At 41.4% G+C, this 16,844-nt stretch overlaps 1 protein-coding gene across 2 annotated transcripts in view; it reads left to right on the forward strand.

Annotated features, from left to right (window-relative positions):
• The window catches only part of STAC (SH3 and cysteine rich domain), a 75,073-nt gene extending 58,540 nt beyond the window's left edge, over positions 1-16,533 (forward strand). For both annotated transcript variants that reach the window (XM_049817130.1, XM_049817131.1), the window contains exons 7-11: positions 125-189; positions 1,099-1,187; positions 4,406-4,457; positions 4,580-4,717; positions 13,549-16,533. In XM_049817130.1, the coding sequence (XP_049673087.1) occupies positions 125-189; positions 1,099-1,187; positions 4,406-4,457; positions 4,580-4,717; positions 13,549-13,647 (443 nt within the window). In that variant the 3' untranslated portion in view covers positions 13,648-16,533. The remainder of the gene's footprint in view (positions 1-124; positions 190-1,098; positions 1,188-4,405; positions 4,458-4,579; positions 4,718-13,548) is intronic.
• The last annotated feature ends 311 nt before the right edge of the window (positions 16,534-16,844 follow it).

Genomic DNA, 16,844 nt, shown 5'->3' on the forward strand with positions numbered 1-16,844 from the left:
GGAGAGCACAGGTGATCAAAGAAAGTAAAGGGGAAAGGGAAGAGTTTAACAAAATAAAGGTGATCCTGTTGAGATGAATAGTCTTAAACTACTCCTAAAATGTCATGTGTTTGCTTTATTTCAGTGTTTACATACTCCGAAAATGGCACAGAACACTTTGGAGAAGAACCAAAAAGTACACATTCCCCGGTATGGGCACAAAGTTTGTGAGAATGGAATGGGAATGGGAAGTCATATAAAAGTCTTGTTTTTATGGATAGCTAAGGACCTTGAGTAGGTCTGCTGCGGCACTATTCTGGAGAAGCATTGATATCTGACTGTCACGTTCTTACACCATTTCTTGGCCACTGGCCACCGTTGGAAGCAATATACAGGACTGGGTGGCTCTTTGGTTTACCCATTATGGTCCCTTTTATGTTATTCTGTTTATTACAAATTGATAATATTAACACAAAAGATCCAGTGTGGAGGCCATGTCATTGCAATAGAACTGCAGTAATGTAAAAATCATAGGTTTGATTTGGAAAATTCTTTGGGGTTTGTTTTAGGTGCTTTTTTTTCTTCAGATTACCAGTGGAGAAAGTGAGGAGAGAGGGTAGCCAGTCTTCTCTGTGGGAAGTCCAGCGCAAGCAGCTTTCTGTTTAAGAAAGTGATTTTCCCACACTCTGTTTTGGACCTGTGGCTGCAACTCTACAACTTTAGGTCCATCTGTAACGAGGACTGTATAATAGACATCTTATACAACACCAGTAATACACTACTGAGCTCATAAGAGTCATACATTAACAGAGAGCAAAAGGCAGACTCATTTTTAAGATCTAACCAGAAAGACCAACTTGTGCAGATTTCTGCTTTTGTTCTTTGGAAGCCTGGAATTTGATATTGGGGTTCAAAGAATCTTATTTCTAAATGAAGGTAGTTACTGCCTTAGTAGCTCGTAATGTATCTGGGCCATAGTCCTCCAAGGTGTGAAAGCAATGAGATGATTCTGGCTCATTTCTTGGAAGATCAGGCCTCATTCCTCAGTCTCTAACAAAGTGAACCAAATTCCTATGCAGGACAGATATTTAAACTTTCTCTTTCTCTTTTTTCTTAAAGGGACCATTTTATAAAAGCATGTTACAAATGAACACCTATGTTGCCTTGTACAAATTTGTACCACAAGAAAATGAAGACCTGGAGATGAGGTACAGCCCCAAAATATTTGTTAATTGATTTGACCCATGGCATTTGACATCTTTTCTTTTAGTGCAATTAGTTTGACTCATGCTACTCACATTTTGCATGGTCTTGCTAGAGCTCTTGTAGTAAAATGTGTCAGCTCTGTTCAAGGTATCCCCTATATCAAAATAATCGTGCACATGCCACAGAATTTAGGGAACTGCCAGAGTAATGCCCCTCTCATTAGCATCTCCTTCACTGAAAGCCTTTTTCCTGTTCCCAGCTGTGCCTTCCCATTGCTCTAGAACTAATGAGTGAGATGTAAGGCAGAAATTACAAGCTTCCCTATCACTCTGCTTTGCTGGCATTTCCTGATCATTACTTTAGGAATGTCAGCTCTTCAGGAAATAACCCCAGGGTGTGGTGACCTTTAGCGCAACTTGTCAGCTATTCTGCTTGAGGGATTCCACTTTGCATCCTGCTCCTTTAGGGGTGTATTCCAGCTAGCACTTTTGTTCCATGAAGAGGAACACCCCTCAGACAAACCCGCAGTGTACTACCATCCTCATCAAGACAGAGCAATCCGGAAAACACATCATTCTTCAAAATTTTCCTGTCCCTCATATTAGGGGAAAAAGCAGCTTGTGGTCTGCAACCTGGACTGTCATGCCTAACAGGCTTTTTCCAGAGGCACCGGCCAGGTTTTAGACTTAGTGTTGCTCAGCTACAGCAACATTGTTTGTCCCATGGCCAGAAATTCAGTAATACATGGGTTAACACTGTTTCATAAGGGATACCAAATAGCTAGTAATGTTGTTGGTCACTGCAGAGCCAGGCAGGATTCAGCTCAGTTGCATGAATTTTCATTTAACATAGTTGAGTTGCTGGAGATGCGTTCAGCATAGCAATGTTGTCAAGACTGACAAACACTGTCCTGGGAACTTAAGTCAGGGACCAGCCAGACACTGATCAGCCCTAACATAATGAAGGCAAATAGCAGGGGAAGGACCTGAGCTGGGAAGAAGAGTTAGGGGAGATTTCTGGAGATCTCAGCTCACCTTTGAGGGTATGTAACGGGTGGCAGATTACTGCAGTGGAGAGGTGCCAGCCCTGATTTCAGCAGCAATTAGTACTTACCACAACCTTGATTTCTTCCTCAACATCAGGAGCAGCCAGTCAGGTTTTCCAAGTAGGACATTGCAGTAATATGCTTATTCTAAGAGTTGGCCTTATATTACAATATAAGAGACAAGCAACCCCACGTTTCGGACACTGCAATGAATAGAATAGAATAGAATAGAATAGAATAGTATAGAAGTAGTTGGAAGGGACCTACAATGATCATCAGTGGTTGCCTGGCCACTTTAGGGCTGATGAGCACCTATCTTGCCACCTACTGAAATCTAGAGCACTGACGTAGAGCAGACAACTTATCCAGGGTTGTGATTTACAGAAGAAAAAGATGAGACCTGAGAATGTTTTCAACCAGTAGTAAACACCAAGGAGGTTGCCCCCTTTCAGGGATTAGCAGCCTAAGTATAGGCAGCAAGAGTAACATATGTCCATCTGCGACTTCTATTTTGAATCCTTTTAGGAGATTAGAGACATCTATATTAGTCCTGTGCTAAAAAATATCATAAGCAAAATCTGCAGGTCTTACATCTAAATATCTCAGTGCTCAGACCACTGACATGGAGAGACTTTAGGTTCAGTTGCCATCTTTCTCTGACAGCCAAATAAATTTATATTTTCTAAGTTATTTTTTAATAACCAGGCTGAAGGGTATTTGGAGGATGGGGCTTTCCAAATCCTTCTTGTTGAAAGTGTTCTTGCTTGCAGTGTAGGGGTTCCAATGGTGTCGCAGCCTATTCACTTTGAAATGGCAAGATGGGCTCCCTCAATACTGCTTTAAGTGTTTTATATTAAATTTTAACTGGAATAAGGTATTCAGATGTCCTTTCCCATGGAAGAAATCTTTTACCACCAGGATAATAAGTTGTCTTTTTTCTCTAGCCTCCTTTCTCACCTCAGCAACATTTAATTATTCCAAACATGTTGGAACAGCTTCCTGAGGAGGGCTTCAGGAAAATCTTAACCTGTTGCCCTATTGATAATGCCTTTGGTGTTTCTTGCTTGAAAGCTGGAAAACTCTGGTTCAGATTGAGTAGTGTTAGAAGACCAGGTGCCTGTTTCTCCAGTTGTCAGCAGTAATGATAACCACTTGGAAAGTGGACCAAAGAAGCCCACCACCGTCCCCACCTCTAGCTGCATCCTGGACAGGTCCACATCTTCTATGCGTGCTCTGAAAAAGCCCATTAAATTGGACCCATTATCCATTATATGCTCCAGATGCATTTGCAAGCTCTTGTGCTGATACCTCAACAATACAGTGAACCTAACAGGGAATGCAAGGAAAGCTGAATAATTAGGGGTCAACCATTAATTTTACTAAGATCAAAGAAATGCCTGTTATCAAGCGGACAGAGCTTTCTGAGGTTAATCCATTTGGAAATGGGCTGCCGCTTACTTTCTACAATGTGGCGCTATTGTAATTACATAATAACGTTGATGAAGTGCCACCAATGGGGGGAAGGAGGTCAAATAACTGTTCAACTACCTGCACAAAATCAGCTTAGCACATTTTGCTATTAGCATTTCCAGCCAAATTATTCTCCTAGCTCTGCTTTGGAACTAGTCAGCTGGATGCTGATACTTAGCAATTACAACCTTGCACCACACATTATAAAGGTAAATATGTCCCATTCAAATCAAAAAGACATTCTTGGGCAGAATTATATCCCTGCTGACTAATTGCCTTTGTCAGTTAAATAGAACTATTTTCCTGCTGCCTTCCTTCTGCAATCACAGCTTCAAAACACAGATGATAAAGTGGTGTGTCCCAACAATGTGAAATGTCTTGAAGTAACAAGATAATGCCTGTAACAAATAGGGACTGTATTTTAAACAGTTTCTTATTAAACAGGAAGCAAAAATTCCAGTTTGCAGATGTTGTCTCAAAATAAAGGTCTAGCCCAAATATACAGAGACTTCCTTTCCACTTTACCATGTATGATTGAAGAAAACCTTGCTGCGTCATTGAGTCTACCTGCAGCAAATGCTCAGATAAAATGACCAAGAAAGGACCACCTTCCTGTTAGAAGGTAATTGTGGAATTGCTGTGGAATTGCTGATGCAGCATAACAATTAAAAGTCATCTTAACTACTATTCCTCTTCTAATTACAGGCCAGGGGATATGATCACTCTTCTGGAAGACTCCAATGAAGACTGGTGGAAGGTATGTGCTAATTATTTTATATCTGTTTTCTTTCCAAAGGGAAAAATATGTTATTTTCAATACTGAACTTGTATTAAAGTTACTAGTGTTAACAATCTTCTATCAATGTGTTTCCTCCACAGGGGAAAATTGATGATAGAACTGGATTTTTTCCTGCTAACTTTGTTCAAAGAGTGCAACACGATGAGAAGATTTACAGGTGCATCAGGACATTCATTGGCTGCAAGGAACAGGGACAGATAACTCTGAAAGAGAACCAGGTAAGTTCCCCTGGGCTGGATCCCCACTGGACTTGAGCATCCAGTGGTCTGACCAATGATTGGAGGGAAAGTTGTGCAAGATGAGCACAGGCAGATGCTGTTCACTGCAATTTTACTACAAGATTTATTATTTGTACGGTAATAGTGTCTAGTAGCCAGTTAAGAGCAGTGTTGGCCTTGTGCAAATGCATACTCCCTTCCTAACGTAGCCCAAATTTTCAGTCTCAGAGACATTCATAAATATACTTTACATAAAATGCACACTTCTACTGACTTCAGAGGGACAGCTTGAAGAACACACCATCTTAGAGGTAGACTTTGTGTGCCTGAAAAATAACCTGGTTTTCTCCTCATTATTAGAGCTAATGTAGTAAAAGACAGTGGCTCCCTCCCCACACCTTAACTTACCTAAAGATCTAAACAGAGCTCATTGTTTTGGCTGCAGGAGGAATAGAGTTAAGGTAGCGCCAAACCAACCTGTAAATCTTAAATTTAACTCTTGTTCACAAGTTGCAAAGTATCTTTAATCATTAATTGCTCGTGTCACCACTTATACACCCTCTCTACAGGCTGTAATTTATGCTAAACTAGAAGTGCTGCTGTAAATTAAAGTACACCATGTACAGTGAGGACTCACAGGGTCCATTCACCTTGGTGTACTTTCAGCAGCTCCTTCTACTTTGTATCCTTCAGGTGGGTTCACTAGGGAAAAGCCACGGCCACCATTATGAGGTTTCTCTTTGATCTGATTTTAAATGTGACTTTTAACACAATTCTTACCAGAGGTTTAGTACAGCCAACTGTCAAGTCTTGTGATGCTGCTATGAATGCTTGCTGGGGTGAAGTGAGAGAACAATATGGTTTAAAACCTGCATTAAGGGACAGCCAGGTTTGGGCATAAGCTCATGTAAATAGGAGGATGGCTGACTAAGGGTGGCACACAGCTCGAGTTCTGGGATGCCTGGATGAAATAGAAAGCTAGATTTTTCTCACTATACCTTCCACCTCATTAGGCATTTCCTTTCCTTTGGCAATTGATGTCACATCACCAGGAACTGTTTGCTTTACAGTGCCTGGACAGCCATTGATTTTAATAAAGTAGAGCAGAAGTTAGCATCAGGGTGGACTTCAGGGCCATAGATTTTTCCACGCAGAACTTCCTTCTGTAACACTTCACTCCACAGATGGGTAAGATTAACTTATACCTTTGCTGCTGCTGTCTTGTGGCACAGCAAAACATACAAGTGCTAACAATCCTTGGGTACACGCAGCTTTCTAAGGAAGGCACAGCAATACACTGACCAGCATATATTTTAAATGCCCCTGTGCACATAGTACGTTGGGCACCCCTGAAGTTGCTAGAAAGAGAGAAAGTGCTTAAATTTTTTCTACCCAGCACCTCTTTTGATTGTTTCTATATGTTCACACAGAGGGAAAAAAAGATTACCAAAGCAGAATGAGAGGTTTTGCACCTGTTGTGCTCTAGAATAAGCAATACACAGGGGCAAAGCTTGGGAAAACGGTGGTGTGGGAATATAGCATGCCAGCATGAGGGAATGGTCAAGGTCTGAGTCCCTTCCTGCCAGTGGGCGCACCAGATCCTCTCTGTTAGAGTGGCTGCTGCTGCAAACAGTGGGGGCCTAGTTTCTTGTCTCATTTCTCACAAAAACAGTGTCCAAACAACTTCATCTAAACACAATGACTTCCTATTGTCCCTGTTTCATAACAGTCTCACAAAGGAGTTCACAGTCAGGGGCGCATCATCGTCTCTGGTAGGGCAGGAGGTAAAGAAAGGGATGAATCCATCCCATCTGTCTACTACTTCCTCCTTTTTTAGCAAACTTATTCAGCTCTATCTTAAACCCATGCAAATGCTGAGGTTGAATGTGGATGCTGTTGGGTCCTCACTGCACGTGGGAGAGGCTTCGGAGGAAGAAAGAAAGAAAGAAATATTTGGTGTAAAACAGGGGGCAGAGATCAGACTGAACAAACACACGGATGCAGAGACATGAGAGGAAAGGAGCAGACCCAACAGATCCCACTCCACCCTCCCACAAATTAGGCAAAAAAGGAGACATTCAAGTAGCTTCACAGCCATTTTGAGTAATTTCCAGGCAGGACAGTCACAGCAAGGGCATGGACGCTCATCTGCTTCCTGCTGTCCCTCCATACAGGGTTTGAGCCCCCCAGAATAGCCCCCAGGGAGAGCTGGCAGCATGCACAGGGCCAATGTGTCGTGACAGCATGGGGACAGGAGCACAAGTTGTCCCAAACATAGCCTGTGGGACGTGTGCCTGCCATGGAAACCTCTATCTGAATGACACAATTTTTTGTCTTTTTTTTAACAGAACAACTTTGCCTTCACTGTGGAAAAAATCTTATCGTGAAAAACATTTTAATTTTTATTGGGAATTTTTTATTTTATATTTCCAAAGGCAAATTTTCTTTCTTCTTTATTCAGCCATTTCTCTTATTTTCTGTCTTTTATTTCCCCATTGTTTTCTATGTGAAGCAGAGAGGGCAGTGCAATAGGGAAGGCATAAAAAGGAAAAAAGTAATCTGAATCGGACTTCAGGGAAAAGTTTGGCAGAATTCTTTTCTTTTCTTTTCTTTTTTCTTTTTTTTTTTTTTTCCTCTATTTGGGGATTTCTGTGGGATGTAAACAGCCATTTTAGCTGTCTCTGGACACAGTGTCCGGAGTGCTGTGAGTGCAATATATGTACGATGTGCAAAGCACTGGCTTGTTCCAGATTAGGAAGAAAGGGAGATTATTCATTGCTACCAATTCCTGTCAAGTCTCACTTTAGCTAGATAAACTCATTAACTGGTCTAATAAATTCTTGTGACTATAGTATAGCAAATTGTCTCAATTTTATACTGTTAATTCACTGGCTCAAATTCTACAGGGTCTAACAAGAGTCCAGAGCCATTCTGACAACAAAGACAAGGATGATATGCCAAGAGAAAAACTTATCCAATGACATTAATATGAATTTTCATTATATTGCTTGATACCATCCATGGTTTATACTGCAGGTCTCTATCTCCTTTGTGCCTTATATGAATGTTCCCAGGTAGAGAGTCTATTCTTGTAAGGCAAAAGGCAATATATTCATATCAACAAAGCCACATGACTACCTTAAAAAAAGCCATTTCAGGCAAGCAGAGACATTTTCAAAGTTTGAAGCACAGTGGGTGAGGCTTTCTCTGGAATCACTTGGCAGTTTCATGCCCTGGGAATAATATTTTGAGCTTCAGCTTCATGCAAACCTTTCTGACAAAGCCAATACTCAAGGAGAGGACTGAGGGACAAACAACACAATTTGCTCACCCATCTTAAGCAATATGCACGAACTAGTCTTCACAAAGGATCCCTTGAAAATTTCATTGTGAAATATGAAACCCAGCCTTGAGGAGAAAAATTGTACTGCTTCAGAGACATCAGTATCTTGGAGTTTAGGGTTCACTGACAGATTTGTGGGTCCTGAATCTAATTCAGAAGATGACTGGGTACCACAGGGCTCATTCAGGAATCTGTGAAAGGGAGGCAGACATAGACTCTAACATCAGTAAAGCAAGATTATTAAGAGAGAAGCAAAAAAACAGCCAGTTTCTGGGGCTTTCCACTCTTTTAAGCTGTCTCACACACAATACTGGCTGCATAATTTCCAACTATGATTGATTGTACCACTACTTGGATAAATAAAGTTTTCTCCAGCCTGTAACTTCTGCTTTAGCCTACCCGAGTTCATTACCACAAATTCATTATACAAATGCTTCTTTGCATGACTACAGGCTCAGATTTGACCTCTTTTGACAAAACAAAAAGTCACCATATCTAATATATCATCAATGGTTGGAAAAGCATGTCTTAAAAGCCTCTAACATTTTTGGTCATTCTTATTTTTAAAGAAGTCATAACAATCTATTGTTTGAATGTCTGTTTTTACTCCTCTTATAACATCCTACTTAAATAAAGGAAATAACCTCTTTTAAAAAAACCTACTCACACCCTTCACTGGCTGCCTCTCTGACATCTACAGCCACACTAATTCAAACCACTTTAGAATTGTTTTTTTTGTGATTAAATAACATAATTGACTTTAAATTGCACAAGTGATCTTGTGCAATAGAAATGACCCCAAGCCATGACATTGGTAACAAGACTGCCAATCAGAAATTCTCTGCCTGTTCCAGATGTGGACTGTGAGTTTACACAAAGGTCAGTGCAACAGATCCATTTTGCGATGGATGTTTTTTATAAATGTCACTGATACAAACTAGCCCTATTACCAGCTTCTGCAGTAACTGCAAATAGCCCACTGCTGTTGTGATGGCCACAACTTCCGAACCAGAGCTGTCAGCCTTGCTGTCCCCTTGCCACCACAGCACAAGGGACAAACTTCTCTCCTACCCCAACACCCCAGTCACACAAATTTCAGAAAGAGTCACTTTTAGGCACATGTACATTAGCAGGTATGTGCAGATATGATCTAGCTGCTCCAGGAGAGTCTAGGAATGGGTTTAAACATATTCATGAGGCTAGGCTCAACAAGGCAGGATTGCAGTCCAGGTCTCCAGCCCTGGGGGATCCACCTCTCTTCGGTCTTCTTCTGATTAGTCTGGATGCTCTGTTGCTGCCTGGCTTTTCACCTCACTGCCTACGAATTACTTTTTGTCCCCACATTTTTCATCCTGGGATACTGAACTTCTAAGAGCATGCCTCAGCTGGCTTTGAAAATCAGTTGCGTCATGGTGACTTATGCATTCGGGCTGAATCACTTAAAACACAAACCCAGCATAGAAAGTGATGTTGCAGTTCTTCATGTCCTTGGCAACTATAACCACTGCACTTCACAGCTAGGCTTAAGGGGAAAAGGGTCTTTTTCCAGCTGTCTCTGATTTTCATTGATGTCAGTCTTGCTGAACAGGATGGGTGTCCACGTTCATTCAGAGATACTGAATGGCACACAATCTTGCAAGAGTCTAAAACATGGGCACAGCCCATTATGCATCCAGTTTAGTCCAGGTCACCTTTAAAACCCTAAAGAAGTGCCATAGGTGAAGCAAGCTGGTGTTCTTAGTCCAAAAGCTAATGAAACAGCTGATATAAAATGTGTCATCATCATTTGCACCATGGCTGAATGGGTGTGAAAACTGAACTACTTACCATTTCCATCTACAAAGCTCACATAGGCAAAAACTCCAGTGCACAGGCAGCAGCAGATGTGGAAACTCACAGTGTCCCTGTGCTGTCATTCTTACAGACAAACAGAAGACTTGAGCTTTCAGACCTCTTGACCTGGCACTGTCTGTGGGCTCCAGGACAGCTCTTTAAACTGTACTGTCCTCATAACCAAATTCCTACTTTCATCAGAGCCAGTCTGTGGCTGACAGATGGGTTAAATATATGGGAGAGGAAAGATAAGCAAAAGACAGCTGCAGAAAATTAGAACAAGTCCAAAATTACTCCTGGACAAAGAGAATTTGCCACTTGAGCCCAGATTCAAAGCACAGGACTTAGAAGAACAGGAGAGTATTAATGACTGTGCAGCTTAAAGGATCATTTCCTAATTGCTCATCTCCCCCATCTGCTCAGGGCTAACTGATGGACAAAAAATCCTCAGGGCAGATGTTGACAAATTCAGACAACAGCCAAACAGTTGTTTGTTTTGTTTCTAATGTTTTGGGTTTTTTTTAAACAAAATGAGATGAAAGAATGGGGGAGTGACTTTATAATATTAGGTGCTGCTTTCAGCTAGTTCTGAGATCACTTGATGACTGAGAAATAGCCTGAGATGTGGTTTCTTACCCTGTGGCTTACTCCACTACTAACCTCTTGAGCCAGGGTGCAGGTAAAAAAATAAACTAAGTGTTTGTTTCCATTTGTGTTGCTACCAAATTCACTGGCGAGTGGCTGCTCAGTGGCTCACTTACCTTGTCAGGCCAGCAGCCTTCCCCCCAAAACACGCCAGCCTGAGTAGCTGCCATTTTAAGCAGTTTCCAGCTTGATACAGAAAACCAAGATCACCTGATAGTAGCTGTGGCACCTTGTGCCTTCACAACCATCGTGTTCGCCATCTGTCACCAGGCTAAATCCATTCTGCTGCCCTCAGCAACAGCTGATTTGTCAGGTGGAGTCCAAAACTCCGGATACTACCATGCACTTATCTGGGGTTACTTCTGATTTACACTCACCTAAGAAAGTCAAGAGCCAAATCCCAAGGGTACAACTTGTGGGTGAAATCCTTGGCAGCACTCACAAAAGGGGATGAGGACAAAAGTGGCCAAAGATGATGTTAGATGATGTTGTGTTCCCTCTTTTCTGAAACTGCAGAATTTGGAGCAGCTCCGGGGGAGGCCTTCTGAGTTGCACAGGATTAGGAAAGTGTGGCGTGTTGTGGCCAAGCTCACTCTGCCCCCGACACTTTCCCTTCCTTGGGAAGGTGTGGGGAAAAAACTCTGCCATCCGGGGGCCAGCACATGCAATAGTGTGAGAGAATTTCAGCTGGAGTTTGGGAGAATTCAGATCAATGTATTAGTATGTAGAGTGAGAGAAGTTCTTACAGAAGGGCCTTGTACTTCTCATGCCCAGTGAAGATCTAAAGTTATTGCTGTAGCAGAGCACTCCCGCTGATATCAAGGAGCGCTCAAACCAGCAGCAGAACCACAAAAAACCTCTAAAAAATTACCAAATCTGCCATCCTTTTTCACTCCAAAGATAAAGAAAACCAGTGTTCAGAAAGCTCAGTATTTTTCTTTTGTCCACAAATCATTCTGCTGACAGTACAAGACATCAGGGAAAAGCAACTCTGTTCTTGCAAGATGTTCTGCACATCACCAGAGGTTAAGTAAGAAATGCAGCATGGCTAGTGAGCAGTGCAGACCTGCTGGAGGCCACTTCTGGAGATCTGACTATTTTGGGGACTCTTTGGCCCATGCAAAAAGCTAGAGGTCTTGCAGACATCACTAGTTAGGAGGAAAGCACAGTGATGGAGTCAGGCATTCCTTTTAACCAACCGGGTCTAGTTATGGAGAAGCTGCAGAGGCTCATTTTCCCACACAACAGCAGGGATCAACCAAGAAGGGGCATCCCTCAACCAAGATGCTCTTTCCCACTCTTGGATACTCTGCCATTCTTGGCCATCCTTAGTCTCGTGCTTCTATGCAGGCTTTTGCCCTCATCATTGAAGTTTCCATAGTCTTTCTCAGAGCCACAGACCAACACTTAGCAGTAGTCAGAAACACCTTTCTGTGTACATGTGCTTTACACCTCTCCGCTTCGAATGGTAATGTGACTGCAGAGGGAGCAGCTGCTCTGCTAGGGATTCAAGACACAAATGAGCTTGGCTGTTTTGCAACAGAACCTAAGCTAAATGGCATCAATTCCATACCTCTCCCATGCTTTCCATGTGATTTAGCCCAAACAACAATACCTTTTTTTTTTTAAACTGTATGTCAGCTCTGTTGGTGTGCTCAGTCATTCTGCCCCAGGGATCCAGGTCAGTCAGTGTTAAGAAGGTAGCTTAAGTAAGAAAATTAATGAGTTGACTTGCTTTCCATACCTTTGTTTACAGGTACAGAGATGCACCTGACCATTTCCAAATACTGGAGGTGGCAAATATGAAGCAGCTTCACCTCCTTCTTATGACCATTCATTTCTCCCTGGCAGCATCAGTGTTGCTAGTAATTTTATGTATGTAACAACAGGAGGACAAGCTGGCCCAAAATTCAGACGTGGTATTCAGGTGTCACCATACAATCCGTAACAGTCATACTGAAATGGATTTAGCCAGCAACACTTTAGAGGCATTTTTGTTCATCTCATACCTTCTGAATTATTGTAATTAAATGCTGTAAATACCTATCAGACAGAGCCTTTGTGTTAGTCCAGACAGAGGGCTTTAAAGACCTGGCATTGACATCATAAGAAATCACTTGAGTTGGTCTCAACAGGACCATCAGTTTTCTGGCTATTTTTTAACCGTGTTTGATTAGTAGGAACTATACTGTTCTTTGCCACAGATGTTTGAAAACAATGATTTATTTTGGGCGGCTCTGTGCTCAAGTGCCCAGTCTGAAGTACTTGTGCCACTAGGCTTTCAAATGGCTCAGCCATTACCAGAAGTGTCTCAGGAAGGGCCCTAAAGTGGAAATACCTGAGATCACAAAGGTCTTCATGAAATGCAAACCTTTACCACAATGTAAAGACCATATGGTTTCACCACAACTGTCTCCATTTGGAGTAGATGTTATGCAAACACACTTGCAGAGCTGGATTCAGATCACATACTTTAGTATCCAAAACAGGCATCTGTAGCTGCCAGGGCTGAGTAAATAACATAACCCACTGCTCATCTGAGAAGTACGTTGGCTCCTTCAACACGCAAAAGAGAATATGCTTGCACTCAGATCAGCTGCTACAAGTGACCCACCTTGGCGTCATGGTTCCTTTTCACCACCAGCTGTTGAGGGAGCTAGCTAGCTCATGATCTGAAATACCCATTCCTCTCATACACAGACAACTAAATCACAATCATTACAGTAGGCTGAATTCATAATTCAAGTTTCAAAATCTTTGATCCACCACAACTTTCTTAATGATTTTAATGTCACTCATGTATAGGTGGCACTTCAGGGAGGCAGGGGAAAGGTATCTCTCAATATATGCCTCTGAGTTTCTTCTCAAAGCAGTCAGAGTCTAAAAGGGATTGTTCTAGTTACAGAAGTAACTAGTGGGATGCCTAACTCACCTGATAAATAGCCTGGAATAATTTGTTGCTTTGATCATGGCAAAGAGTTTATTATTTTCATACCTTCTTTGCATTCAGATTTGTGTGACTTCTGAAAAGGAACACGATGGCTTTATCAAAGTATACAGCGGGAAGAAGAAAGGCTTTGTCCCCATAGATGTCTTAGAAAACATCTGATTCCAACAGCCCACTTGCTGCAGTAGGAGCCCTTTGTTGGCAATGCCTGTCTGCCTCATCTCACACTGTGTCAACCCAGATGGGCTGTCTTGCAGATGTTCAGGGAAATAGTGAGAAAACTGCAACTACAAGAAGAAAAAGACATTTAGACTGCCGCAGCAACACTAAGAAATAAGAAAAGTGGAATGTTTGAAAGAAAATACAGTCAGAAACTGCTAGGGAAATGAGAGGTCCTTGGTTACTAACAGGAATAAGGTAAGGAAAAAAAAAAAGTCTGGGCTGATTTCTGGTGCAAGATGGCTGTTACAACCCTGATGGAGACAGACAGCTTGTTCTGAAGGTCTAAACTCGCGTCCTGTTCTTGTGTCTTAGAAAACTGTTGGACTGCTTTCTTGCTTGAAGTGTGTATTTAGGGGGGGAGGGGGGAGAATACCATTCAAACTGTCCTCATACTACAGTCCAATGCTTGTAGTAAAGTGTGGCTGTGGTTCTACAGTTTTGTCCCCAGTATCAACTGATCAGTTTAAGCGTTTAATCCTGGTGTTTAGTCTCATAACAAAGCAGTCTGGAGACACCACGTGAACATCAGTTCGAGAAATGCACTGTGCCCTGGAAGTTGGCAGCTTTCTCTTTCTGTGCAATCTTCCTATATGAAAGAGTAGCGAATTTGTCTGTCCTTTGTTTTCTCTATATATGAACAAAAGCTCTCAGCGTATGTTGGGTGTGATGGCTGCTCTTATAGCTCACAAAAATAGCCAGTCCTCTGATTCACAAGCCTGTTTGGAAGTGTCCCTCTGTATTTCCTACACCTTTCTCTGGTGATAAAGAAAATGGACAAAATGCTGCGGAAGAGCCACAAGCTGGAAACGTTTTATATTTTTCTGTGTTTATTGCACTTAAAAGATTTTATATATTAAGCCTATTTATAAAAAGATAAAACAGTTAACTAACCCCCGGAAGACTGAAAATGCTAGGAAAGGACAGACTGCACACAGAAGTGAAGTCTGTGATTATCAAAATCCAGAACTTGTGACAGAAAGGCGCTGAGTGTCTTAGCATTGTGTTCACACACCAAAGGCGTCTTCTTCATTCACAAAATAGAAGTTTTGCAGATTCAGCAGTAAATACACTGACATGAATTCCTCCTTGACATAAACCACCATGAGCATCCTGTAAACCTTCTCCATACTAGTGAGACTGTGCAGATAGCTCTGTTTTGTCCATGTAAGCCTCCGTCTTCAATCATGTTTTGGGCATATGAACTTTTTGGTACCTGGAGCACAGTCTGTGGGACCTGTGGATCTTGACTAAATTCTACCAGTCAGCCAGTGCCAATCCTGTTGTAGAGCAGGGGTCTTATGATGTTTAAAGACAGGGAACCTAATTTCCAAGTATTTAATTGGATGTAATTGCACCAAATACACTTAGACAGCTTACCACTTATTATGACGTAGAGATTAAGTCCTGTCCCCAAAGCTCCCTGCTGAATTCATGCCTTATTTGACCAGCTTGAGACTGAATGCCAGTCTTTACTACGATTAACCCCAAATTGATGTCCTAAATCCTGATACTGCAAGAAGAAATTCACATGCTGCCAGGCTAGTATAGGCCTTTGCAAAGGTGACACTATTTCTAAAAAAAAAGCTACCAGATCTGCTTTCATATACTGAGGCAGTTTGAGTCTGTGTTGCGCTGCCCAGGTCTCAATAGTTGGGTTGCCCTATTTGAATAGCTGACCTGACTCAAAGCCTTATGAAATCCAGTGCAAATCTACACATGACCAGAAGTTCACAGAGCAGCTCAGGCTTCAATCTCTCAGAGGCACATTTTGCAGCTCTTTTACGTATCACTTAATTGCAGAGGAGGGAGTTGCAGGGGTGTCAACTGCTGAAACATGGTCCTTCATAACGTAAGTGGTCTATACCAATTATTAATGTCCTCTTGTCTGATCAAAAGTATCTGATTTCATATCTGCTGTGGGAATATCAGCAATTTATAAATGGGGTTTTTTTCAGTTCAACGATGAATATCCGCTCAGCTCATTTTCCTACGTAACCAATACATTCAGTGGGACAACAGAGGATTCTGATAAGCCTTAAAGATCAAGAGGAAGAGCAGTAGAGGCATATTAATCCACTCCGCTTTATAAGATTATTTTTTTTTTATATACACCCATTCAAAGGAAAAACTCAAGTGTTTGTTAGAATTAAAATATTTGCTACTTTTGATCAGGCCTGTCAAGTGGACAAAGGAAATCTGTATTAGTCTCCACCTATGTGCTGTTGTTTACATGATTGCATCATACTGTGATTCCCTCCTATTTTAGTCTTCTATGATTTCAATTTATCCCTACAATGTGCATCACACTATACAAAGAATTATATGAGTATTATCTACAACTCACAATGGCCTTTAATCAATGTCAGTTTTATTCCTTTTGATACTGAGCAATAAATAATAAAGTGACTGAGTAAAACAAAACAGACCTTATGTGGACTGTATTATATCTGAGAGCATTGCTTCTGAACCAAAGCTTTCATGGTTATCTTTTGTTTGTGGTTTTTTTGTTTTGTCTTTTTACTGGGCTTTTGTTGTTGTTTGATGTGTAGATATAATTTATGCCTAATTTAGCAAGAAGCACATATATGAATCTTACTTTAAGCATGTGATTCATTGGCTATTTGCATGCTTAAAGCAGAAGCACTTTGCTGAATTAAGGTCTTTTTCCTCAATTTTATTTTGGATGCCTTACTCTGAATCCAGACAAGTATCCCATCATCTTTTTCCTACCATATGCAGTTTGCAATAGATACTACATTAGCAAGCAGTTAAAAGTCAGACAGAAGATGGAATGGACTTATCTGACGTATGCTCAGAAAAATTGAATTCTAGGAGATAAATGCTGTTCAGATTTAATTTAATATTCTGCTTAATAAAGACTATGCGATGGTTGGAAGGAGAATAGAAGTGTATATTTCTTGGCTTCTTTGCATCAGACTGTATCATTTTCAGTTATCCACCTTCAAGAACATTCACTAAACCTATCAGCAACAGATGTTACTGAGCATTTCCATTTAAAATCTACAGCACTTGCATTTGCCACATTTAGCAAACCATTTCTAAAGTAGTTCTTCTGCAATGTATGTAGCATGTGTAAACTCGGAGTGAAGTTTTGTGGTGGGACCATCCTGAACATT

This window comes from Accipiter gentilis, chromosome 14, assembly GCF_929443795.1.
Source record: "Accipiter gentilis chromosome 14, bAccGen1.1, whole genome shotgun sequence".
NCBI classification, from domain to species: Eukaryota; Metazoa; Chordata; class Aves; order Accipitriformes; family Accipitridae; genus Astur; species Astur gentilis.